Below are 25,719 nucleotides of genomic sequence, written 5' to 3'. Positions count from 1 at the left end.
GTTTATTCTATTGAACTTTTTATTGACCTTTCTATCATCAATATACATCTATCGATCGATACATGCTGTTATTGAATTATCGTCCAGCCCTAGCTTCTAAACTAATATTTCATCTTTTATTACATGGTGGAACGATGATGCAACTATTGACTTCATTAAATAATTTTAAATTGGAATTGGATGCACCAGTCTAATTCGATTGTGGATTTTCTATATTCAGCACAGAGTATAAAAATTATACTCACATGCCCAATAATGGTTATACAACCCCCGGTAATATTTGGATAACTCTACCACAGCAACTTGTCGAGAACCCACTCAAATTCTGTGGGAATCTAAAAGCATAAAAAGCGAAATATTTGAATGGTCTCTGTATCCGAATTGGTTGCGATACCTCATAAATTAAGTTGGTTGATTTCCTGCCAACAACAGCGCTTGTAAGCATAGTCCATGAGTTTGAAAAAGTGATGTGGCCTTTCCACACTCTTTATGTTGAGCAGTTTTTTATCTATTACTAAACCAGTTTGGATTTGTGTGTGAAATCATTGTCCTGTTGAAACACCCAATTGTGGTAAAGTTTCAGTCATCTAGCCTTATGAGGTGAAGTTGTGGGATTTGGAGATAGTTTGGTAGCCACTCAGTGCAACTAGCAGCAACACAGATCCTCTGAGTGATGACTCCACCATGCTTGGGTTTGAAAGCTTTACTGTGGCTCGTCTAAAAATTCATCCCATGTAGCCAAAAAAGTGCCTTGCAAAACTATTCATCCCACTTTACTTTTTACCCATTTTATCACATTCCAACCTGTAATTCAAATGTTTTTTTAAATCTTACTTTATGTGTTGGATCTGCAAAAAAAAAATAGTCCAAGTTGGTGAAGAGAAATGAGAAAAAATGAGAATCCCGCCCGATCCCGTGAGATCTGGCGAGAGTTGATTCACTGCTGCTTTCTACTCGGTGGTATTTGTTACTGATTGTGGTGCCAACATTGTGGCAGCTCTACGTGTATACACGAGGCTGAACTGCAGTGCACACATTGTAAATGTCATCCTCTCCAGTGCTTTTACTGATAAAGTGTTAGAGACGACGCCAGAGGTGGCTGAGTTGCTGATCAGTTCAAAAAAACCCGTGAAGTACTTCAAGCACTCAGGTGTCTGATAAATAAATGCTTAGGCTAAAAGTTTTGATAGCCTAGTTAATTTTGTAAGACGGGTCTTGTAGCCAAGTTTGTGACTATAGTTCTTTGGTTTTGGTAACATGACAAATTTTTTTATTGCCTCTATATTGTTTCTGGTTCACCCTTTATAATTTTTTTTAATGTTTAACACCCTGAATGTTTTATATAGGTGACTTTTGTTTATAAGAGGTAGAAGAACAGCAATAAGCTCGTCTTCTTTATTTCTATACACTTGTTAATTCTGTAATAATTATAACAAACAAATAATCTGATAAATACAATGTAACTAATTAAATTTTTTTCATTTTCTACAAGAGGAGGTTAAAACGCATCAGAAGCTTGTCACATGATGAAGTATATCATGTGTTATTCGGTTTATTAAAAACTAAAAATAATTAAGTAATATTTAACACTAATATTTAACTATCACCATTGTTAAAGAACATTTTATAAACAGTCCAACGAACACCATAACCTGATCTGTTTATTGAGCAAATTAAAAATATATATGCTTATATAGAAGACCAAAAACCATTTGATCATTATAAAATAAGGCTATACACGGCAAGTGTTTTGCCTAAAATGAACCCAGCAATCGGCGCGATGAGCAAATATAAACAGATGTGGCGCCATCTACTGGCAGTATCGCAGAACTATCAGAAAGACAGATGGCAACTAGTAAATCAGTACTAACTAATGACGGACCTAGACCTTTCAGTGCCTGTCGATCACATCTTGCTCAGCCTCGGAGCGCTGAAGAAAAATTAAAAGAAAACTCGTATTCAGGCACCACATTAAAACCGGGACCCGTTGGGGTCCCTCGGGCGGACAGGTCGGGGATTTCTCTGGATCGAGCGGGAACGGTCAGAGTAGGTTTGGAGCCGTGCAGGACCGGGATATAAGAGTCATATGGGGAGTGGTGGCCTAGTGTTAGAGCAGCGCGCTCTGCGAAGGTTGCAAGTACCCGGTTCGATCCCCACAGCCGGCACTCTTCGGTCCCTGAACAAGACCCTTAACCCCAGATTGCTCCCGGGGCGCTGCACAGTGGCAGACCACTGCTCCCCAAGGGGATGGGTTGAAATACAGAAGTGAATTTCTCCATTGTGAGATCAATGATGTTCTATTTTTTTTATTTATTTGTCAATTCACTTTTATTTATATAGCGCCAATTCATGAAACATGTCATTTAAGGCACTTTACAAGGTTGAATTCAATCATATTATACTGATTGGGTCAGATTATACAAAAATTTCCTATATAAGGAAACCAGTTGATTGCATCAAAGTCCCGACAAGCAGCATTCACTCCTGGAGAAGCGTAGAGCCACAGGGAGAGTCGTCTGCATTGTACATGGCTTTGCAGCTCTGGTGTTTGTGAAGGTTAGTACAGTCAACAAAATCATTTAGGCATCCATGTCTGGCAGTATGAAGTAGATCTGAAAAAGGAACACCTCACACCTTGATCTATAGAAATCCAAATAACTGATGAGGAACCAGGTTACTGTCATCCATCAGTCTGGAAAAGGGCTCATTTCTAAGGCGTTCAGGGCTCCAGTGCACTGTGCATGCGGCTGAGTTCTGCGCTTTGTTTTCGTGTGCCTCGGCCTCTCTGCTGGTGCATGACAAACGGCTGTTTATGTAGGCCTGCGCGCCGGGCATATAAACTGTGAAAAACAGCTGTGATATACAAGAACCATGTCTGACAGAGGAGCCTCGGAGAGAGTTTGGAGCCGTTCAGGGTCTCCTTACGCAGAAGCGCTGAGTCAGCAGGCTCCCCACCAGCAGCGCCCGAATTATTGTGTGAGCCGTTACTGTAGCAACCAGCCTCAAACTGCGCCGAAAGCTGTACTCGCTGTTATCTAGCCACGCTTCAAGGGTCAGGTGTTCGTTTTTTTTTTTTTTTTTTTTGTATCAAATAGGACTGCATTTTAAGAGCCTGTCTGAAATGTAGAGCAAAAAGGGCACAATTTAACAGAGCAATCAAAGACTATTAGCTTATTTTTCCCCTCTGAATCTCTGGATTAGTGCTTTCTACTGTGCAGCGAGCTAGAAAAACCCATTATTAAAGATGTCAGGGTGCTGGGCCTGTAAATCCACTGTCTGAGTGCTGCAAAAGTTTTCCTACCCCTTGGACTTTTTCACATTTTGTCGAAGCCTCGTGGCATCTTCTCGGATTCGTTCTTTATTTTCCGCTGCTGGGTTCAGCTGTGCTTTGTCAGGTGTCCAAAGCTAAATATTGCTTTATAACCTCATCCTTTGTCAAACTTCTTTGTAACTTTCTCGCCGACCTGTCTGCTGTGTTCGTTGGTCTTCGTGGTGCTGTTTGTTCTCTTATGTTATCTAAGAAGCCTCTGAGGCCTTCACAGATTAGCGGGGGAATACTGAGACGATACGAAATTTGAGTATTTACTAACGCATCTTAGACAGTTTAGGAGAACGGACAATATTCTGTACATCTGATTGATTGTTTTCCATTGAGTGTTTTAATAACTGAATTATGTGGGTGGTAAAAAGCTTTTCTCGTACACTTAATGGAAAGTCTGATGCCATTTGATTATTACAGGCAGTCCATCAATGATCAGTGTCACGGCCATTAACCAGTTATTAAAAGAGCTTGATGGGTCAGCCACTCCTATGATTGTTTGCATGTTCCTGTTTGTGTGAAAGTGAGCATGTGAGCAAGGAGCAACGCTATAATGCGTGTCTGGTATAGATTACATAGACATGTCTGAACATGCCCCGGCCCAACACACATCAACTCACACAGCCTTTGTCTGCACTAACAATGGTTAGCTTGCATTCAGGGGGTTTCACTGGCCGTTCTGACTCCAGCTGTACTTTAAATATTGGCACCGTGACAGTTCTTTTGAAACTATACTTCACATTCTTCCTTAAAATAAGGGAACAAGTTCTTTAATTACTGGCAACCAGGGGACTATAAACCTATCTGGCTACATGTTTGTGTTTGGATTCCTTTGAATCCTCGTGTATGTGTGCATATAATGTATGTTAGGATGTGTGTCCCCGCCTGTCTGTGGCCCAGCTTGTCTGAGTGCCAGAGATTACTCATTGGCAGATTAATGGATTGAGTTGACCCAGTAGCCGTCTCTCTGTGGCTAACCAGCCCTCAGTTCAAACACTGGGTGAAAGAAGGGTGTGTGTGTGTGTGTGTATATGTGTGTGTATAAAGAAAATCAGTGCTTGTATGGTCTAAAAAAAAAATTCAAGATACCAGTGCCTCTGGTGACATCACAATTGGCATAAAACAATTGACGAGTCACTACCATGTTGTTGTTGTTGTTGTTGTTTTTTTCCCTTTCTTCTTATACCTTGTGTGATGTCATTGACCAACAATGGCACAAAGTTGAATAAATTCTAATTTTAATTCTATTCATCCATAATTCAGTACCCAGCTGTCCTTATATTGCTAATGTAAATTTGTTAGTGGAAGACAAGAAACCACTGGATAGTATCTTTTAAAACAACACCAAGGAGAACATGCATTAGTTCAGTTACTATATATATATATATATATATATATATATATATATATATATATATATATATATATATATATATATATATATATATATATATATATATATATATATATATATATATATATATATATATATATATATATATATATCTCATAGTGAATGTTTACCTAAGACAATGCCAACTCTTTTTTTTGTTTCTCTTTTCAGGATATTCTCCTATCTAGATGTGGTGACACTCTGTAGATGTGCACAGGTGTCAAAGGTAAGCACAATCTTTCAGACCGTTATGTCAACGTACACACTTGCACTTATTCATTAAAAAAACTTGTTTGCTGGAATTATAACAGCTTGGATCTGATTTGAATTTAATTGAACTATTTATAATAAGGTGCCCTCCGCTGGTCTTAATCAAAACATTGCCATGGTGAACTACAAGCTACATGCTGTTTATGGTTAAATTATCTATAACAAACACTAACGGGATTAGTTTTACCTTGGAACCACATGCGATCTGTAATAATTGCAGAGATGGTCTGTATTGTTAATCTCGTGCAAATCGATCATATCACTAATTATTTAAAGTAAAAATTTCCCTGCAAATTACCTACTATATTTTCCTTAGCCCCAAAGTCCTGTGATGTTACTAATCCAATGCGAATAGTCATCTCTGTGAGTTGGACAGCAATGGGCAGGATCCAATACACAATTAGCTGTTTGTTTTTTGTTTCCTGGGTGTATTTTTATTTGCCTTTGGCGAAGAAGGGAGGCTGCATTGGAGTGTTTAGAAAACCTTTTCCCGGCCAAGCAAAACCCAGTCGGCCTGTAATGTACAGCATTAAAAAAGAAAAGGGTGAAGAGAAGGAGCAGTATCAGATGCAAATGATGGATCACATCTTGCTTGCATCCTTCTTTTATTCAGCTGACTAGCGCTGGCAGTAACATGTCACCAAGCTGTGGCCGTAGCCTTCAAAGGAGTTACAACACCAACTAACACACTGGTTCACAATATTCAAGTGTTGAAGTCACATCCGGGAGATGTCAGTAAATCTCAGATTTCAGTTATCCCGTGCAAATGCGACACATGAAAAGAAGACGTAGGGGAGTAATTGGTTTATTACAAGGGGTCCCCCATAAAATGCTTGTCCTGTACAAAGAGGGTTTTTGATTTAGTTCTGGTCGGTTTCTCAGTTTATTGTAAATTCTGAAAAAAATCTATGATTTCTAGAAATATGGGAAAAGCATTAAGGGTTCAACAGATTTGAAGCATTTCTTGGCTTGTATTGTGGTAATAGTGTATTTTATTTGTATATCTACATAAAACAAAGTGTAATAGCACATCTAAGATGGGGTTTTTTTTTTTTTTTTTTTAGTCACTACTATTCTGAATTGTTATCCAGGCCTTTAATATTAGAAGGCCTCCATAAAGCAATTCTTGGATTAATTCTCTCCACACATTTTCAATGATACTCAGGTCTTCTTAGCTTCTTGTGGGACCACTTGTGAGGATTGATATTCACTAACCGTTTGGCTTTGAGGGGTTAGGGTCATTGTCTTGGTGGAAGGTCCAAGTCTGTGCAGAGTTATATTTCTTTTTCTGGCATTCCTGGTGACAAAGTAACTTAGCTAAGAGGTCATATAAGAATCTGGAGTAAACTACCCCATATTCTCATCGCCACCAAGTTTTCCTCTGTATCCAAACAAGCTGTTGGAATGAACAGGTGAGCTTTTCGTCAGACTTCAGGTCAGTTTAACTCTTCACTAGTTCGTACTGCCATTTCATACCTTTTATTTTACCTTGTTATCCCAACCTACCTTTTTTATTAATTCAGCTGATTTTGGTTCAAGATAAATTATGACCCCTGTTGAAACCAAAATGCTCGTGATCAACTTCCAGCAGGTAGATTATATTTTAGTGGCGTTTAATCATCATATTTTCCTACAGTAGACTGAGTTGATTAGAGAAAATCATATGAAATCTTTGGTTGTGAAAGGTGGTATGAAACTCCCCCAACACTTCAATCTGTGGCGAATGGTTTGGTGGCAGAAAAATGACCAAAACTGCCTACATGTGAGAAGGCAAAAGGGGGTGAAATTACCATATTTCAGTTAGGCAATATAATGGTGCCATTATTAGTGGTGGTAAGGTTCATGTAATATCATCTAGCTCCTGCTGCAAGCATTTGTACCAGAAAGTAACAGTTCAGGATGCCACTGGTGGAAACCGTTGGACAATTGTCAGAAAACTGGACTGGATACAAAATAGAAACATCAGGCTCTGCAGAAAACCCAAGCCTTTCCTCACGCAAGCTGTACCAGAGGGTATTGGGGCAAATTATCGTACAATGGTTAGGATCATCAGCATTTCTGGTGTTACCATGTTAGAGTTCAGACAGAAAGATTTGCTGAGGAGCCTAAATCAGAAAAAGATTGATATAGGTCACAAATTAAAGCTTTGGTTAGCTATTAAGACACTGTTTAAATATTTTTGAACATGCTGGTTGTCAAAAAAATTAAATGCTTTCAATTTATAGTCTGTCTCTTACATGGTTGTCTACTATAATGTTTATAGAAAGCAGTTCATTTCATGCAACATAACTATTACTAATAACATTTCTCATTAAGCTTCTCATACTATCATTTTTTAAGTTGAACTTTTATTCATAGCCATTTGTTTGAGTTATGTGTGTATCCAAAGTAGGGCTGGGCGATATGGATTAAAAATTAAATCTCCGATTTTATCATACCAAATCCGATTAATCGATTTTTTTTTTTCTCCTTTGTTTCATATAAAGAAATTGTTTTAAAACCTTGCTTTTATGTCAAGCATTTCATCTGGGAGTTGATCTGAATTCAAAGTGCAACTAAAAACAAGCTGTGAAACATGCTTGTAAAACAAGATGGCAGCCATGCCATTGTAAACAATGAAAATATAACAAAACATTTGCTGCTAGTGGTATTACACATTGAGCTAAGAACAGGCTTCACTGCACTTGTGAACTTCAAACTAAGTTAAAAAAAAAGTTAATAAGTAAATGAAGTACCTCGTATTATGGTAAAAAAAAATGTTTCCACTTAACAATATTTTGACAATATATTTGCCTAAACATCATCACATGCTGTTCTCTTCATGGAAACCCAATGAGTGTATTGGCAAAAAAATAAAATCCAGATTTTCCAAAAATGAAATCTTAAAGAATTGTAAATTCGAGTTAATCGATTAAATCGGTTTATCGCCCAGCCCTAATCCAAAGGCAGAAAATATGATCATTAAGGCGATAAAAATATTATTTTTTTTAAATTATAAAGAAGGCGAAACAAAATTAGGAAATGTCAAATATTTTCTTGGTGCTGAATTCCAAGTGTTTACCACGAGGCCGGCCCTCTGCTTCCACCGGTTCTGCTCGCCTTCTCCACCTCTGTCTGACCCACTTCCTTGTCTGTTTCCGGGTGTCCCTTTTCTCAGGCGTGGAATGTCCTGGCGCTGGATGGCAGCAACTGGCAGAAGATCGACTTGTTCAACTTCCAGACAGACATAGAAGTGAGTCCTGTGTTTATTATTATCTGGACAGCATTCCTGTATTTGCCGCATGTGTAAATGTGAGCGTCCGTTGAGTAGCATTACCCAGCCGGAGGCTTAGCGATGGGTCAAGAGGCTACCGTGTTGACTGTGACGTCTCAGCTGATCCTCTCTCTCTCTCCCTATTTGTCGCTGTGTCCCTCAGGGCCGAGTGGTGGAAAACATTTCGAAGCGGTGTGGAGGCTTCCTAAGGCAGCTTAGCCTCAGGGGCTGTCTGAGCGTCGGAGATGCTTCTATGAAGTGAGATTCTCATTGTCTCTCTGGCACACACTGATGAGAGGAGAGTACTTCAGCTTTGATAGTTTAATAAAAAGCATTCTCTTGTCGGTTTGTTTACTTGCTGCTTTTGTCTCTGTGTGATGTTTAAAGTTGAAGCAGCTTGTACTTCTTTATTCTCTGGGGTTTCTGCTGGGAACTCATTTATTTACGTTTGCTCTCAGTTCACTTTGTACTACACTCAAACGGAAAAAAAAAACCAGCCTCTTTTTATACAGCTTTATATGATGGACTCTTCTGCTTCTATAAAGAGCAGGTTACCAATGCCTTGTAAAAGTATTACTGCCCCTTGATCTTTGTCCAATCTGGTTATGTATTTTGTCATGTTGTTCACTGATATTTCATGTAATAGTGTATTATTGAGGCTTTATGTTACTGACCAAAATAAAGTAGTTCATAGTTATGAAAGGGAAGGGAAAAAAAGGTGTATAGTTTTCTGTTTTTTTTTTTTTGCAAAATTAAATAAAATGTGTGCTGTGCATTTATGTTCAGCCCGCCTCTGTAAATTCTCCATAAAAATCACTTTCCTTAGCAGTTACAGCTGCTTAAAGCAAAGTTTATCAGGGTGTGTTTCTACCAGCTTTTCACATCTGGAGGCTGAAATGTTTGCCTCTCCTTCCTTGGCAAATGGCTCAAGTTAGAACAATATCTTTGAACATTTAGGTTTCGCTAGAGATTCTCAATTGGATCTAGCACTGGAATGTGACTTTCACATTGAAACGCATAAATATGTATTAAATACAGAATGTCATGGTAGCTCTGGCTGTTGCTTTAGGGTTGTTGTCCCTCTACATCAGCGAGTCCCAAACTTTTCAGCCTGCGACAGTGCCACAGACCGGTGACCACCTTTTGGCCTGTGGGCTTTATTTATTTGGTAAATAATAAGAATAAAGTCTTAATATTAGGACAATAAATTTGTAAAATTGCCAGAATGAAGTAGTATTTTTCTAAGAACTCTTACAAAAAAGTGCCGCCTTCGCCCTTCATTAAAATACCGTAAGGAATGTTGAGCGTCTTGTACAGTTATACTTTGATATCAGTTTCACAAATAAAGAAATACTCAATCTCTTTAGCTCATCAGCATCAAATCATGTTGGGACCCCCAAGAGGTTTCTCCCGATCCTCCCATGGGGCCCGACACCCACTTTGAGAGCTCTAGAGGATGAATTCTCTCCAAGTCTCAAGTATTTTTGCTGCCTCTATCATCATCTCCTCTTCAGCGCTAACCAGCTTTCCTCTCCCTGCTGAAGAAAAGCTCACCCACAGCATGATGCTGCCACCACCCTGTTTTCACCACGGGGATGATGTGCACTGCTAGTTTGATCCCACATTCAGCCTTTCGCTTGTGGGTTGATCTCATCTGACCTGAGTGCCTTGTTCAGCATGTTTATTTTCTTGACTACATTTCCCAGAGGAATTCTCATTTGCTCAGTGACATGTAGACAAATGATTTCAGGAGATTAATTCAGAGATATCACAGTTAATGAGACTAAAGACAATGCATGGCAATAATGCGGTTCTTTGTGTTGGTATATCAAATAAAATCCCAATAAAATACATTGACGTTTGTTACAATATGTGGGGAAGTTTAAAGGGGAGTGAAAACCTTTTGAAATGCGCTGCAAAGAAGTTCAATATGTTCTTCACACAGTTGAAGGGTTTGAATAAGGGCGACGGGTGAAATAAGTCAGCCCTTTGCGCAGACTTTATTGGCTTCCACCTACGCCTACACTCTGACCTTTTTTTAATTTGTCCAATAAAGCAGTTCTTGAGAAATTCCCTTTTCTGACGCTTCGTCTGTTCCCCAGGACATTTGCTCAGAACTGCAGAAATATCGAAGTGCTCAACCTGAACGGCTGCACCAAGATCACAGACAGCACCTGCCTCAGCCTCAGCAAGTTTTGCTCCAAGCTCAAACAGTTAGATCTCACCTCCTGCGTGTCCATCACCAACCACTCCCTCAAGGCACTCAGGTATTTGTGTATCCTAGCCCTACGTTAACACCTTCCTCCCAAAAGTCTTATACTCTTAAGTATTATGTAAACTCTATTTGTCACACGGTTGTGGAAACTATTTTTTTTAACTTTTATTTGATATCCTTTTTTGTTTGTTTTCATGTTAATCATTGTTTTAGCGATGGCTGCAGAATGCTGGAGATGTTAAATCTGTCCTGGTGTGACCAGATCACACGTGACGGTATTGAGGCCCTGGCTAGAGGTTGCACTGCTTTACGAGCACTTTTCCTCAGAGGCTGCACGCAGGTAAGACGCACAACTGCTTCACTTAATGACACATACTGTTTGTTTTTTTGCAGTACAGTGTTTGTGTGAATTACGTTCATTAAATTTCAGATCTGGTTGTGGGAAGAAAAAATATATATATTTTAAATAAATTTAACAGAAACTAGCTTAATTCTATAGATATTATTTTAAGTCTTCTGATGCTTCAAGATTATTGTTAATTATGGCCCTGTGAGGTTCTTGCTGTCTTGTAATCTTACTGAAAATATGGTAAAATGGTTGCAAACAATGCATCCACATTCTAATTTTTAATAAGGTAAATTTCAACCCCTCACAAAAATCGTAGTAGATTCTGTTGGAGAGATTTTTTTTTCCCTTTTCCCACACATTCTTTCATAATTACTTAAAGGAGCTATAAGTAAGATATTTACTGTAAAATCAACCTAAATCATTCTCATTTGTCACCTGGAATGGAAGTAACATTCCCTATAAACAATCGGTCCTCTCCATCAACAATGTCTTTGTCACGTTTTTCTCCTTTCAAACCTAGAGGTACGGTCCAGAACTACTTTGTTTCAGAGTGTAGCCCGTGTTTACTTCCTGGTTCCTGAGCCAATCATATGAGAGTTCCGAGAGTTCCCAGCTTCAGAGCGCAGCATTTGGGGTTTTATTTTGGCAAAAGAGCAGCAGCCTGCAAACATGGAAGCCAGTAAGAGAAGCAGACCAGAAATAGAACAGAATACAACATCATAGACCTGTTCTGTGGAAGTAAAAATTCAGTGCAACAACACACCCTTTAAAAACTACAGATTTGTTGTGATTGACAAGCTGTTGTACCAATTTGAGCCACAAGGTGTCAGGATTACTTATCGCTCCTTTAATCTTGGCTTTTTTTTAATGTAATGGTTTAAATAAAACCAATGAGTTCTTGCAGATATGTGCTTGTTTCTTCTCTTTCCTGAGTTGCATTTGCTTCCAGCTTGGCAAACGTTTCCAACAAACCTCCTTGACTCAGCTTTTACAGAGCTCACAGGAATCTTCAGTCAAATGCATCACTAAACGTTAACCTTCTTGGGGGAGGGGGGAATATATATAGAGAGAGATTTCTTCTTCTTCTTCATGGGAAATGTGACATTTTAATGCTATTTCATGACATATAAAGTATTATAGATCTCAATAGAATGTATGTTTGTTTTAACCCAGCTGGACGATGGCGCACTGAAGCACCTACAGAAGCACTGCCCGGAACTGACCACCATCAACATGCAGTCCTGCACAGTAAGACAAACCATTTTACCATATTTTTTTTAATGAATGCCCAACCCGTTAATAATGAATAAGAGGTTTGTGTGACTGAATGTTCTTCTAATTTGTTATTTTTTTGTATGTCTGACACCACCAGCAAATTACAGATGAAGGTCTGGTCAGTTTGTGCCGGGGATGCCACAAGCTGCAGATCCTCTGCATATCCGGCTGCAGTAATGTCACTGATGCCTCTCTGACTGCACTGGGACTTAACTGTCCTCAACTCAAGTAAGAATTACAGCGACTTTAGATGTGAATGGTTAATCTAACTGCATAAATCATTAAATATGACAGCAATTTGAGTCCTTAGCCTACAGTTGTTATCAGCATCTCCTCCTGGTCACAGATTTCTTTAAGATTTGGAGCCCCTTCTCCAGTTACTCTTCAGAACTTGTGTTTCTTTTTTCCAAGGATCCTTGAGGCGGCACGATGTTCCCATGTTACTGATGCCGGGTTCACAGTGCTTGCAAGAGTGAGTTTTGTTCCGTTTTCTGTCACCTTTTTATTACCAATAACCCATTAGAGATCCCACTTCACATCAGATTAGGACCTCCTCATGGTCTCCCGGACCTCTACGACTGTTGGACTAAATGTGGATAACACCACTTTTTTTTTCTTTTTTTTTTTTACAGTTTATCACCAGCAGGTGAGGTGAGGGGCGTTCTGTGCTAAGCCCTGTGCACTACTGAGCATACCATCCTGTGCCGTATTTATCTATCAAAGCACTGTATGCCTTTGCTCTCTGTGAATACAGTTTGAAGAAAGTGTGCATATAACATCCAATTTTTTGCCGATCACATATCTTATCACACCAAGACTCTGAAACTGTTGTAATGGATATATTGTATGACTACAGTATAAACCTAATGAGCTGTTGTTCATGCTTTTTCCTCATATTATTCTGTTCTCATCGCTAACACAATGGCAGGACATTTTTGACAGCATTAAATGTAAATTTGATCCTTAAAAAGTCTTAAAAGGCATTGAATTCTGTAACATAAAAAAAGGCATTATAATGTCCTAAATCAGTCTTTCTTAGGTCTTAAAATTGTTACCAGGTCATAAATAGGATTTTATTTTTGTAATCCTTACCAAACAGTAAAATAATTGATACAATTATATATTTTTTAAATTTACCGAACAGCTCAATGTAACCATTACTGGTTTCGTCCCGATAGTGGAACCAATACAAACTGTTGCGGCCGGACCATAGCTGTGAAAAACAATTGGCACTGATTTATAGTTTATTTTAGTAGGGCAGTGGTTCTCAACCGGTGGGGCGCGCCCCCCCGGGGGGGCGCCGACACTCTCCCGGGGGGGCGCGAGTAGGCTACAGGATGGGAGTGGAAAAAAACTGGAAAAAAATTTTTTTCACTTTTTTTTTTTATCACTAAACTACTTTCATAAAAAGTTAAAGTTTTGTATATACATAACTCCTGAATAAAAATTAAAATGTGTTTGGACTGATTTAAAAAAAAAAGTTTTGAACAAATTTGATTGTTTTGTCGATAGTGAGCGCAAATGCAGGTGATAAGCGGTTTTCATCCGGGTTTTTCGCGCATGCGCGCCGGACTGGAAGGAAGCTGACGAGTTCTCGGCATATTTTTCTTCTTTAGATAACGTATCACAAGATCGTTTTAAGAGTAAGTTGATGGTTGATGGTATCATATTGCCAGATTTATACAGCAAAAGCCTGAAGGGACGGAGCGAGTCTGTGAAATGCTGGCCAAGGCTTGTACGGCGACATAGCTAGTAGCTTAGCTGCCTTATAAACACGGCAGGCAATACACATGAGAGAGCATGGAACCATGAACCCACTGGACGGCTAAGAATTATTTTATATCGGGACATAGACACCAGCAACCCCCGCGACCCCATGAGGGATTAAGCGGGTCAGAAAATGGATGGATGGACGTTCAGACATGTTTGTTTAACATCAGAAAGCGGACACACAGCAGACACACAGCGCTTCAGCAAAGAGGACGAGCCGCCCGGTAGGTTAAACAAACATTGTTCACTAAGGATTATTTCGGTGTTTTTGTCCTATTAATCCTTTTCACAGACTCATGCCAGAGGGTTTGCATACATTGTACATGTATGTATATTAAAAAAATCGCCGTAGTTAGCAGCTGTAGTGCAGACCGCGGTGAAGTTAGCTTGACATTGGACATTCAACCTCCGCGGAGTCAGCGGGATCTAGCTCACGGTTGATCCGGTTGAAGGACTCCGATTTCGGCCAGCGTCTCTCAGCTGCTCCCTTCTCCCATACGCGGTGGGACCGTCAATAAATCTGATTTGATTTTTGTTTCTCAAGAGTGCTCCGCTTACGCCGCGGAGCTTGAATGTCCAATGTCAAGCCAACTTCACCGCGGTCTAGTGCAGGGCAGAAAGTAGCGCTACATACTTGGCCGGTGGATCAAAAGGTCCGAAAGAAATATTCGTAAAACAAACGCAAAAGGACTGGATTGCCAGCAGTGACAAAAGTGTTTTATGCAATTCACACTTGACGAGCGAGGATTTTGAGGGGTACTTACAATGGAGCATGGGCTCTATGTCTTAGCAACGTTAGATATAGTCTCCTCAGGTTCACCTTGTTCAAACTCCGTTTCTTCGTATATATATTCCTTATCTGAGTCGCCGATGCTTGAGGGGGAGTTTGAAGATGTATCAGACATTTTTTTAAATTTATTTTTTTGTACGTAGAGTAAGAGTTATTAATAAAATTGAACAAATTGGTAGCAAAAGACGTAGTATTTGCAGGCTGATGCACGGTACTAGTTCTGTTTGTGACGTCGCATTCCGGAACAACCCGAATGCAGAACGTTCGTGCTCTTTCGCTTATACAGCAAGTTTTATCAAAATTACTTCCAAACGGCGCACATAATTCACATATAATATACATTTCTTTACTCTGGTGACTATTTGAATGCATCTGGCAAAAAATACGTTCAGTCCAAGAGTTAGACTAGTAATGATAATAGGCCAACTGATGATGATAATAATGATAATATTAATAACAACAACAATAAAGCATGTAACCTCATAATTATATAGCAATAGCCTTGTAATAATGATAGGCATATACTACTCATAATAATAATAATAATAATAATAATAATAATAATAATAATAATAATAATAATAATAATAACAAAAAAAGCATGTAACTTCACAATTATATAGCAATAGCCTAATAATGGTGATAGGCCTACTGATGATAATAATAATAATAATAATAATAATAATAATAATAATAATAATAATAATAATAATAATAATAATAATAATAATAACAAAAAAAAGCATGTAACCTCACAATTATATAGCAATAGCCTAATAATGGTGATAGGCCTACTGATGATAATAATAATAATAATAATAATAATAATAATAATAATAATAATAATAATAATAATAATAATAATAATAATAACAAAAAAAGCATGTAACCTCACAATTATATAGCAATAGCCTAGTAATGGTGATAGGCCTATACTACTCATAATAATAATAATAATAATAATAATAATAATGCCTGCAAGCTCACATTAGAAGTCTGGTGCTACTGCCAATTATAACAATAGCCTAGAAATGATAATAGGCCTACCTACCGCTACTGATGATGGTAATAATAATAAAGTGGGCCTAAAAATAATAGCCTAGGGCTATCTATCTATCTATCTATCTATCTATCTATCTATCTATCTATCTATCTATCTATCTATCTATCTATCTATCTATCTATCTATCTATCTATCTATCTATCTATCTATCTATCTATCTATCTATCTATCTATCTATCTATCTATCTATCTATCTATCTATCTATCTATCTATCTATCTATCTATCTATCTATCTATCTATCTATCTATCTATCTATCTATCTATCTATCTATCTATCTATCTATCTATCTATCTATCTATCTATCTATCTATCTATCTATCTATCTATCTATCTATCTATCTATCTATCTATCTATCTATCTATCTATCTATCTATCTATCTATCTATCTATCTATCTATCTATCTATCTATCTATCTATCTATCTATCTATCTATCTATCTATCTATCTATCTATCTATCTATCTATCTATCTATCTATCTATCTATCTATCTATCTATCTATCTATCTATCTATCTATCTATCTATCTATCTATCTATCTATCTATCTATCTATCTATCTATCTATCTATCTATCTATCTATCTATCTATCTATCTATCTATCTATCTATCTATCTATCTATCTATCTATCTATCTATCTATGCAAGGTAGAGCGGGGCGGGGGGCACTGGGGCCCCAACTGCAACAAACCAGCTTTGGGGGGGCCCAGCTTGCAAAAGGTTGAGAACCCCTGTAGTAGGGAACAAAACAAAGTTTGTGCATTCAGTTCAGTAGTTGTTAAAAATATATCTGTAATTTGTGTGTTTTTTTTAGCTTTATTCCTATATGGAATGTTTTTCAAAATTTTTAACATGTCTACTGGGCCACAAAGTAATGGTTTATGTTAAAATAAACATTTGGGTGAAGTTGTCGCAACCAGGTTTATCTTGTTTATCGTGAAGTTGGTCTTAACTTTTTATTTCAAGTGGCATTAAAAAGTCTTAAAAAGTCTTGAATTTAACTTCCCTTATGCTGTAGGAACCCTGGGTAAGGTCCTGTTGGTTGCAGCTAAAGGAGTGGCAGGATACAATGCACATAGCACACCGCTAGCGAAAGTTGTAGATTAAATACGCCGGAGGATCACTGGCAAAAAGGCCTCTTCTCTTCCAGATTCACTGATCGATCGACACAATTGCATCCAGGTCCCACGCCACTAGAAAAGCTGCCATGTCTGCTGACAAACTCCTCCACGTCACACCCTGTACCCAGATCAGCTCCACCACAAATGACTGGAGAAGTCTCCTCCTCCCCTGCCTTTACGCGCTTATTTAAGCACCCAGAAGTCTTCTTCAAGACCCAGGGGAAATCCTCCAACTTCTGCCTGGTTATTAATGTTGTGACGGGGTCTTACATCAATGTGAACGGGGCCTTGAGCCAACCATCCATTTCACTTGGTATTTCTGAAGGGAATTGAATTTATTTCTGAGAAAAGCCCGTCTGTTTTTTTTCTTCACAGAACTGTCATGAGCTTGAAAAAATGGACCTCGAAGAATGTATCCTGGTAAGTGAATATGTGGCATTTGCGGGCCTTTATTTATGATTGATCTGTAAAACCTTTATGACCTTTTTATCAGTTTGTCTGAGAAGAGGTCAGACTGAAGGAAGAGGACAAATCCGATTGTGTGGAGGAAAAAAAGAGCGTTTTCCATAGTAATCTTGTTACGAACCCTTTAAATCTCTTTTTGCAGAAGGCGGAGAGGAGAATAGAGAAAGATTCCCTGCAACACATTACCATGCAACACTTCGCTCCATATTGAGATCTCAGCCTCTAAGCCAGGAGTGTCAAACTCATTTTGGTTTAGGGGCCGCATACAGCTTAATCTGATCTCAAGAGGGCCACACGAGTTAACTCATTGCAAGATTAAATAGAACTAATAAATGTGGACTTGTTGATTTTTATATTAAGTTAATTTCACTTTTACACAATATATTATGAATAACCTCAGCGTTTTTAAGAAAAGTATGTGCAATTTCAATAATACTTTTACTCAGTTAAACATTTATTTGTGCATTATGCATAAGAACTGATCACAGTGATTATACAATGTTGAAAAACATTTATTCACATTTTTTGGAACTTAAAAACACTGTCCTACATATCAAAATACATCGAACAGATAAAAATTAAGAAATTATTTGAATTTTTCCACACCTGAAGCTTAATCTGCTAATTAAAACACAGCGCCCCTCGTGGACAATATAGGAACTGCATAGTTTCAATTAAACGAAGTACATGTTTTTTTCAATAATTGTTTTATCATTCTCTTCCTTTTATCTTGTCCACTTGTGAAAGTCAAATCTGATGAGCTCTTTGTGGCATCTTATTGCCACATTGCCAGACAGGACACTGGAGGAAAAAAAAAAAAAAAAAAAAAAAAAAAAAACATTTTATTTTTTATTTTTATAATGATAATGCATTTAGCTACAGGGTCGGACTAAATTGTTCGGCGGGCCGTATGTTTGACACCCCTGCTCTAAGCTGTGTATAGGCATGTTGGGACATTTACTAATCAATGTTGTCCTCCCCTCAGGTGACCGACAACACCTTGGTTCAGCTGTCAATTCACTGCCCATGGCTGCAAGCACTGGTAAACATTTAGATGTGTAGAGTCTGAGTTTGTGCCAGAGCCCTCCAAGCCTGGCTGCATATCAATGCGTCTCCATCCCTTTCTCTCACGCCCCCCGGCCAGTCCCTGTCCCACTGCGAGCTGATCACGGACGACGGCATCAGAGCTCTCAGCAACAGCACCTGTGGTCAGGAGCGCCTCAGAGTGGTGGAGCTGGACAACTGCCCCCTCATCACCGACGTCACCCTGGAGCACCTGAAGAGCTGCCATCGCCTGGAGCGCATCGAGCTGTACGACTGCCAGCAAGTCACCAGGGCTGGCATCAAACGCATCAGGGTGAGCAGAGACACAGCGGGAGGTTTTTATATGGTTTCTTCTGCTTTCTTTTCCGATTTTAAAAAAAAAAAAAAAAAAAAAAAAAAAAAAAAAAAAAAAAAAAAAAACATGCCCTTTTATTTACACTTTGGAGATTTTAATTAGTATAATGTATTTTTGGTTGAAGATCGCTTTCCAGAGGAGAAGGATCGTGACGCACCTCTTTTTATTTTGTGCAGAAAAGTGTACAAATGGCTTCATAAAGGGCTAACCTTTTGCTTGTTTAACCACTTTTTAGTGTTTAGTTAATCTACATTGTTTTTATTCTTGCTTTATGTTAGTAAAGTAGTTTATAAAAATCTGAGAGACCATAATTATGGATACGGACTTAGTGGGGGTAATTATTAACGTTTTTGCTAACATGCCGATGGATTGATGTTCTTGTTTGAGGATTCTGAGATTGTCTCTCTGTCCTTCTTCCATCATTAAAATCTGATTTTGTGTGTTTAGGGTTATATATGTGTCACCTTTTACAGGCCTAAATATTGCTCTTATTGTAGTTACAAGATAATTAAAAATGTTCTGTTTTTATTTTTATTTAGAGAAGTCAAACATTCACCCGAGCTTGAAGGTATTTATTTTGTCAGGGAGTACCACTTTAAAGGAGCAATAAGAACATTTCACCACTGGGTGGGCTGTTGAGCATTGTCTCTAGACCAAAACAACTATTTACATAGACATACATGAATGTGCGGCCTGCCTGGCTGTGTGAACAAGAGACTGGACAACAACACAGAGAGATGGTGTGTGACGTCACGCCATATTCCATCTAAAACGACACATTCAGTTCTTCACCTCCCTATTTTTTTAGTTCTTTCTTTCTAAAATGTTGAAATTTCCCTTCTTGCTCCTTTTTAATTCTTCTGAATATCGGAGTGATTTGTACACATCTTATGTTTGATTTCACTCATAAACGTGGAATTGGTCATTGTATAAAATGGTTCTCTCCCAGATTATTATTATTATTAGATGATTTATGCAACAAGCAACTTTCATCATGTTTAAAGTAAAAGTTCATGCACAATTAGTCATTTATTGTGGGTTTTCTCTTTCACACAAGGTTACAACGTCTACATGCAGGATCAAATACATGCATATACCCCACTAAAAAGAAAAACGTCTCTTAGCAAGTTAATTTCTTTTTTCTTTCTTTTTTTCTTTCTTACCAGGCTTAAAATCAGGGGCCAGGATAGGCTAACTGCTGAAGCTATTTGTAAGCCATCTGAAACCAGCTTTAATGTGTGTTTGGGATCGTTATTTAGTTGAAACATTAATTTTTCTCCAGGTTTCAACCATCTTACCCAAACTGCCACTCTCAAAACAAAATAAATTTGTTAAGGATGTTCAGAAACAACCCAGGAACACCCCAAAGCTCAATCCTATAATAAATTGGAAGCTTGTGGAAAATCGGTGTCGCTATCCACAGTGAATGTATTTTTTTTATTTTTTATTTTTTTTTATTGAATCTTATAACATAATAGAAAAAGCAAGTGACAGTGATACACTTAACACAGATTCTCATTAAATAACTTAGTCCCCAAAGCAAACAAACACAAATAAACAAGAGAGGAAAAAAAAAAAAAACCCAGCCATCTCTGCACAGTTCTCTTAATGTCCTTTGTAATGTTTTAGAAACTCGGTCAACGGTGACCATGTCTTTTCAAATTTCGCTCCTTTTCCTCTGACAATATAAGTGAGTCGCTCCAGAGCCATACACGATGCCATCTCCTTCACCCACATGTGCTTTGATGGTATATCCATTTTTTTTCCAGTACAGAGATATTAATCTCCTGGCCTGCAGGAGTCCAAAGTCAATCAATTTTAACCGACTGGAATTAAAAGCACAGTTCTCTGAATAAATTTTGAAACACAAAATCTGACCCAATCTGTATAATCTGACCCAATCTGTATAATATGATTGAACTTGACTTTGTAAAGTGCCTTGAGATGACATGTTTCATGATTTGGCGCTATATAAATAAAATTGAATTGAATTGAATTGAATTGAAAATGTATTTAGTGTGACTAAAAGCTGCTTTTGTGCCAAAAAATCAATCAGTTTAAATGAACTCTACCGATAATGCCAAGAAGAGTGGCACAATATTCAGCCTGAATTATACCAGGATCTTGTTAGAACCCTTCCCAAAAACTATCATTTAGATAAATCCCTAAAAGCCCCATATTAATTCATGCTGACGATGAGAGCATGTCTACTTCTGACCAAATCACTAACTGTATCTCTTTATTACACAGGCTCAGCTTCCGGATATCAAAGTGCACGCATACTTCGCCCCTGTGACACCTCCTCCCTCTGTGCATGGAGGTGGCCAGCGTCTGTGCCGCTGCTGTATCATCCTCTGACAATGGAGGGCCAGAGGGGGGCACCTCTGTCTACAGGTCCTGCTGCTTTGATATGGGCTCCTGAGGGATTGCACGAGGGAGGGACGGGGGATTGGGGTAGGTGGTGAAGGAGAGAGGAGGGGCTGGACCCACTCATTGCTCCTGATCATAGATCAATACATGGACTTGTCTTCGCTGATCCCTGATCGGTTAAAAACCGCCCCTCCTCTCTCCTCCTGCTCACCAGTCAGCCCTGCAGCAGCGCAGCGGTTTGGAGAGGCTTAAAGGAAAGAGATATAAATGGATGGACTTTCTTTATCTCTGTCTTGTTCTCTCCCGCATCCAATAAAGACAAAAACAGGTTCTCCACTCCATAATGAACCGTGAATATCCCGCCTTTCGGCGTAACAGACTGCAGTGGAACATTGGAAACCCGACGCATCATTTTCAAACGGGGGGAAAAAAGAAAAAAAAAGATGTTCTCAGCATCTTGGACAAGTCGCACACGCCGGAGTATCATCTCAACCAATCACGCGCCACCTTTATATGACCATCCTGTGATTCTTTCTGCTTCAGCCAACAGACGCGCAGCTCTGTGAGAGACGAGAGCCAGGATGTGGCCCGAAACGCCGGTCTTGTGTGACGTATATCGGCGCCGAAAAAGCTCAATTCTAAAGTGTGGAACACTTGGAACGAACAGGAAGCGCAACAAAACGGGACATGACGTATTTGTGCATCTCAGAAACGTTCGTTGAGGTATTGCTTCGTTTTGTACAGAGAATGTTTTGCGACATGAACAAATACGAGATTGACACCAACTCACTCAAAAACTGTGGAAAGGCCAGCCAACTGCAACTTTTTTTTTTTTTTTTTTTCAGTGCTTATTGTAATTGTCCATGCCTGTCTATTCAGAAAGAGACACACGCTTGTCTTTTTAATGTAAAACAAATGTTGCTGTTTAACAAAGAAGGACCTATGATGAGACCCTGAGGGTGAAAAAAAGAAAAAGCGTTTTGTTGACACTGCTTCTTGGATGTGTGGCCTCTGTTGTTACCTGTGTGGTTCCGTTGGCTTGGAGGCTCGGGTCGAATTCTGTCAGTAAGCCCTGTGATCTATCTCCTACTGGACCCCTGAGGCATTTGTTTACATTTCAGATTAGGTTAGCACCAGAGGCTAGCCTGTTTACATCAGAAGGTTTCCAGTCCCCGTTACGGATCAAAGTGAGTCTTTTATAGCTCATTACGTGTGTGCAACTGCGTCTTACAGTTGAAGGGACTGTGATGTCAAGTATTCAGATTTATTGCTTTGCGTATCTGGATATCAATCAGGGCTTTGCTCAGTGGAACTGCTTCAAAAGTTAAAAGGAAATTTCTAAAGAGGATTGGGTATAGAATTATGAGCAAAGACACCTTAAGTTTTTGACAATCACATAAATGTATTTATTTGAAACTCTCTAGTATAGTTCTATGTAACTGTCACTTTACCTTTGTTGGAAGATGTTATAAATTGGCCTGGATCTTTAAAATCAATCTGTTTAAGATGCAAAGCAAATCCTTGTTATGGTTAGAATTCTATACTCCTGAGGAAATTTATCAGATTAATTTATTCGATTAGCCACAGAGTTCCTGTTGTCACACTACAGATGATGCAAAACCTAGCAAAGTTATACGTGATTGCTGGAAAGTCCTAAAGTTGCTGGTTTAATTTGCTTAGTTTGCCTTAAGATCAACAGGATCTCACCTTTTGTCTCACTATGATGGATATGAAATCCAGCTACTTACATTTTTCACCATCTACAAACGATTTTGTGATATAATGCCACACTAGAAACTGGCAAATGCTCTCTGTGCTTAAAGGCTTTGAGGAGAAGCAGGGCAGTGGGTAGGATCAAAGACCTAGGAAAGGAAGATTTAGATTGATACATTGCTGGCATGACTGGTTGTTATACTAATGTCCTCTGACAGTTTTAACGGTTTTATGTTTAAGAAAAATAAATGAATGGAAAAAAAATAGACAAATAAATAAAGATGACTAATGGTAAATGGTTCTTGTCTCTTTAATGAAGTTAATGAAATTTGTTTTCAGCATCTTCATAAGGCTGGTTCACATGGCAGGACTTTAAAATAGTACAGTGTTTGTTTTTTTTCAAATTCCAGTGAAAACCTCACCACTGTGGAGCTGTCTGAATGTAAATGCAAAACCATGAACATGTGACAAAGTGGCTTAAAAGATGGAAACTGGAAACAGAACTTTTAAATGTTTTTGTTTTGTTTTTTCCCCCCCCCCCAAACCAATAAATTCTCGGTAAAACTTTTCTCTGCATCTATAAAAGGCTGTTCTGAAGAAAACTGCGGCAGTTCAGCATCTACAGTAGATGTCACCAGTGAGCCATGCTGGCTAGAGAAGACACGCCCACATTAACAGGATGATTTATTTTCGGGGCAAAAAAAAGAAATAAAAAAAAAGATAATCATCCTCCAATATATACCTTTATACATTGAAAGAATGTGTCATTTTCATTAAAACAAATAAATAAAACGAGACTAGTAGTGAGTCGGTTTTAATTTTATTACTTTACATCAGGCATTGTGTTGGCCACCTGTGCGGTGATTAAGGCTCGGAGGCCCCACCCCCTGGTCAACTGCAGTCCCCGGCAACGCACAATTAACTCCCAGCCTCAGAGCGGGTTGATTTCTAGGAGCGATTACCGTACGCGTGGACTAAAAACGGGATCGATTCACGCAGGAGTGGAGATGTTCTTTTAGTTGTGGAGATTTTTTTCTCGCACCGAATCGCCGGCCAGCAGACTTTTGGCGCCCGCGGCCATGAAGTAGGAGAGCGGAGCGGAGTCGCCGGCTATAGGCCGTTAGCAGGCTGGGCTAGCCTCCGTGGAGCCATTTGTATGGGTGCTAACTAGCTAGGTGCTTCTTTTTTTTGTTGTTGTTGTTGTTAGCATAACAAGATAGTGAACGAGAGCGTGTCGTTATGCTGATTTACAGCGAAAGTCTGACGTGGTCCAATGCAGCTGTGTGTTTATCGAGGTTTCGCTGAGTTTCGAGGTCTTTGTTTTTTTTTTTTATTCAAAGTCACTACACGAGCAACTAACTGCAACTTTAACCCGTCGTATCAATTGTTTTTTTTTCGGTCTATTCAGAGGGATGATGATGATGATGATGCGGCGGCGTGTGTGCCAAAGTAATCAGCATTTTTAATCGACCACACATTGATGATCAAACTTGACTTTAGACCCATCCGGAGTGCACGCTACACCGACTGGACCACAGTTCGCCTCGCCCCCCCCCCTTCGGTTCCTCTTACGCCCGGTCTCGGCGACCGTTGTCTTCCGAGCTTTGGATCCGGCTTCCCTGGGTGCCCGATGGAGGACCATGACAACATGGATTATTTCTACCAGCAGGTAGTGCAGAAGGACGTTACGCGCAGACTGCAGGTCGGCCAGGACCTCATCGACTACCTGAACGACCCGCAGCGCTCCCCGGACGTGGAGCAGGACAAGCCCCGGCTGGATAAGACCATAGACGAGTTGACGGGATGGATCAACGCCAGCAACTTCAAGGTAAGGGATAATGCCCAGTCATCGTGGTGCCGGGTGGGCGAGCATCTCACTAAGGCTGCTGCCTTCTTGTGTGCGTAAAAATAAATAAATAAAAAAAAGACAGGCCAGTGGTTATACGCGGAGGCTGGTTTCGCTGAGACTGAAGCAGAGAAGAAGAATTTAAATTGGTGCCCAGCGGCGTGAAAGTTAACATTTTTTTTCTGTTCTATAAACATTTAAAGGATCCTGGGCACTTTGACGCGCAAATAAATAAAAGTATCAATAAAAATAAATAGAGCTTTTGTCTAGTAGTTCAGCAGTTTTTAAATCTGGTTATAATAGAGGCGGACATTTTTAAATTTCCCACTGACTGGGCGCTTTTTTGCGCATTCCTGTGGTTTTTTTTTTTGTTTTAGCTGTCTATGATCGCTTTGGTGTGTGTGTCTGTCTATGTGTGTATGTGTGTGTGTGTGTGTGTGTGTGTGTGTGTGTGTGTGTGGGAGTCTTTTGTCAGGACTGTGGTCTACAGGGGCATTATGGATGGGATGGGGGAGGGGTTAGCAGACTCATTGTTTATGACCTTTCATTTTGTTCTTTTATTTTCTGTTACCTTGTTTTTAAAAAAAAAAAAAAAAAAAATATATATATATATATATATATATATATATATATATATATATATATATATATATATATATATATATATATATATATAAAAAACCTTTTCAGCAATTTTATCCTTTTCTATTTGCATGGGGTACATCCTCTACAGTACGTGTATGCCAGATTTTTATTTTTTTTTAATTGCTATATTTTGCATATTTGTGTGCAAACTAGTCAAAACAGTTTAACGCTGCTGTTGTAGCTCGACTGAACTCACAAGTCGCATCTGGGGCTTATAAGACGCGGTCTGCCCCGATGTGCATTACTCAGCAGGATGTAAACACAGGGATGGACCGTTCCGCATCACAAAGCCTCCATAAAAGCCAATCCAAATACAGGTTTTAAAAAAAAAAAACGTTTTCGCTTCCCATCCAGGAAGCTTTCTTAGTTCAAAATGTCAGGAGTAGTGTGGATTTATAGGTCTATCTGCAGGTGAGACCTGGATAGAGCTTAGAGTCGAATGTAGATCCACCTGGAACTG

At 39.0% G+C, this 25,719-nt stretch overlaps 2 protein-coding genes across 40 annotated transcripts in view; both read left to right on the top strand.

The window, feature by feature from the left end:
• Positions 1-23,064, top strand: part of fbxl2 (F-box and leucine-rich repeat protein 2) — a 34,929-nt gene extending 11,865 nt beyond the window's left edge. The window contains exons 3-14 of the mRNA XM_036145130.1: positions 4,884-4,938; positions 8,140-8,214; positions 8,399-8,493; positions 10,338-10,502; positions 10,664-10,790; positions 11,973-12,047; positions 12,172-12,302; positions 12,486-12,546; positions 17,197-17,241; positions 18,272-18,328; positions 18,431-18,643; positions 20,936-23,064. Coding sequence (XP_036001023.1) covers positions 4,884-4,938; positions 8,140-8,214; positions 8,399-8,493; positions 10,338-10,502; positions 10,664-10,790; positions 11,973-12,047; positions 12,172-12,302; positions 12,486-12,546; positions 17,197-17,241; positions 18,272-18,328; positions 18,431-18,643; positions 20,936-21,043 — 1,207 coding nt within the window. The 3' untranslated portion in view covers positions 21,044-23,064. The remainder of the gene's footprint in view (positions 1-4,883; positions 4,939-8,139; positions 8,215-8,398; positions 8,494-10,337; positions 10,503-10,663; positions 10,791-11,972; positions 12,048-12,171; positions 12,303-12,485; positions 12,547-17,196; positions 17,242-18,271; positions 18,329-18,430; positions 18,644-20,935) is intronic.
• Positions 23,065-23,655: 591 nt separating this feature from the next.
• The window catches only part of clasp2 (cytoplasmic linker associated protein 2), a 79,092-nt gene continuing 77,028 nt past the window's right edge, over positions 23,656-25,719 (top strand). For 38 of the 39 annotated variants that reach the window (XM_036145085.1, XM_036145104.1, XM_036145118.1 and 35 more), the window contains exon 1: positions 23,656-24,596. In XM_036145085.1, the coding sequence (XP_036000978.1) occupies positions 24,249-24,596 (348 nt within the window). In that variant the 5' untranslated portion in view covers positions 23,656-24,248. The remainder of the gene's footprint in view (positions 24,597-25,719) is intronic. The other variant, XM_036145084.1, reaches the window with a different exon arrangement.

The sequence above is a fragment of the Fundulus heteroclitus genome, chromosome 13 (genome assembly GCF_011125445.2).
Source record: "Fundulus heteroclitus isolate FHET01 chromosome 13, MU-UCD_Fhet_4.1, whole genome shotgun sequence".
NCBI classification, from domain to species: Eukaryota; Metazoa; Chordata; class Actinopteri; order Cyprinodontiformes; family Fundulidae; genus Fundulus; species Fundulus heteroclitus.
This window is presented reverse-complemented; position numbering and strand designations above follow the sequence as displayed.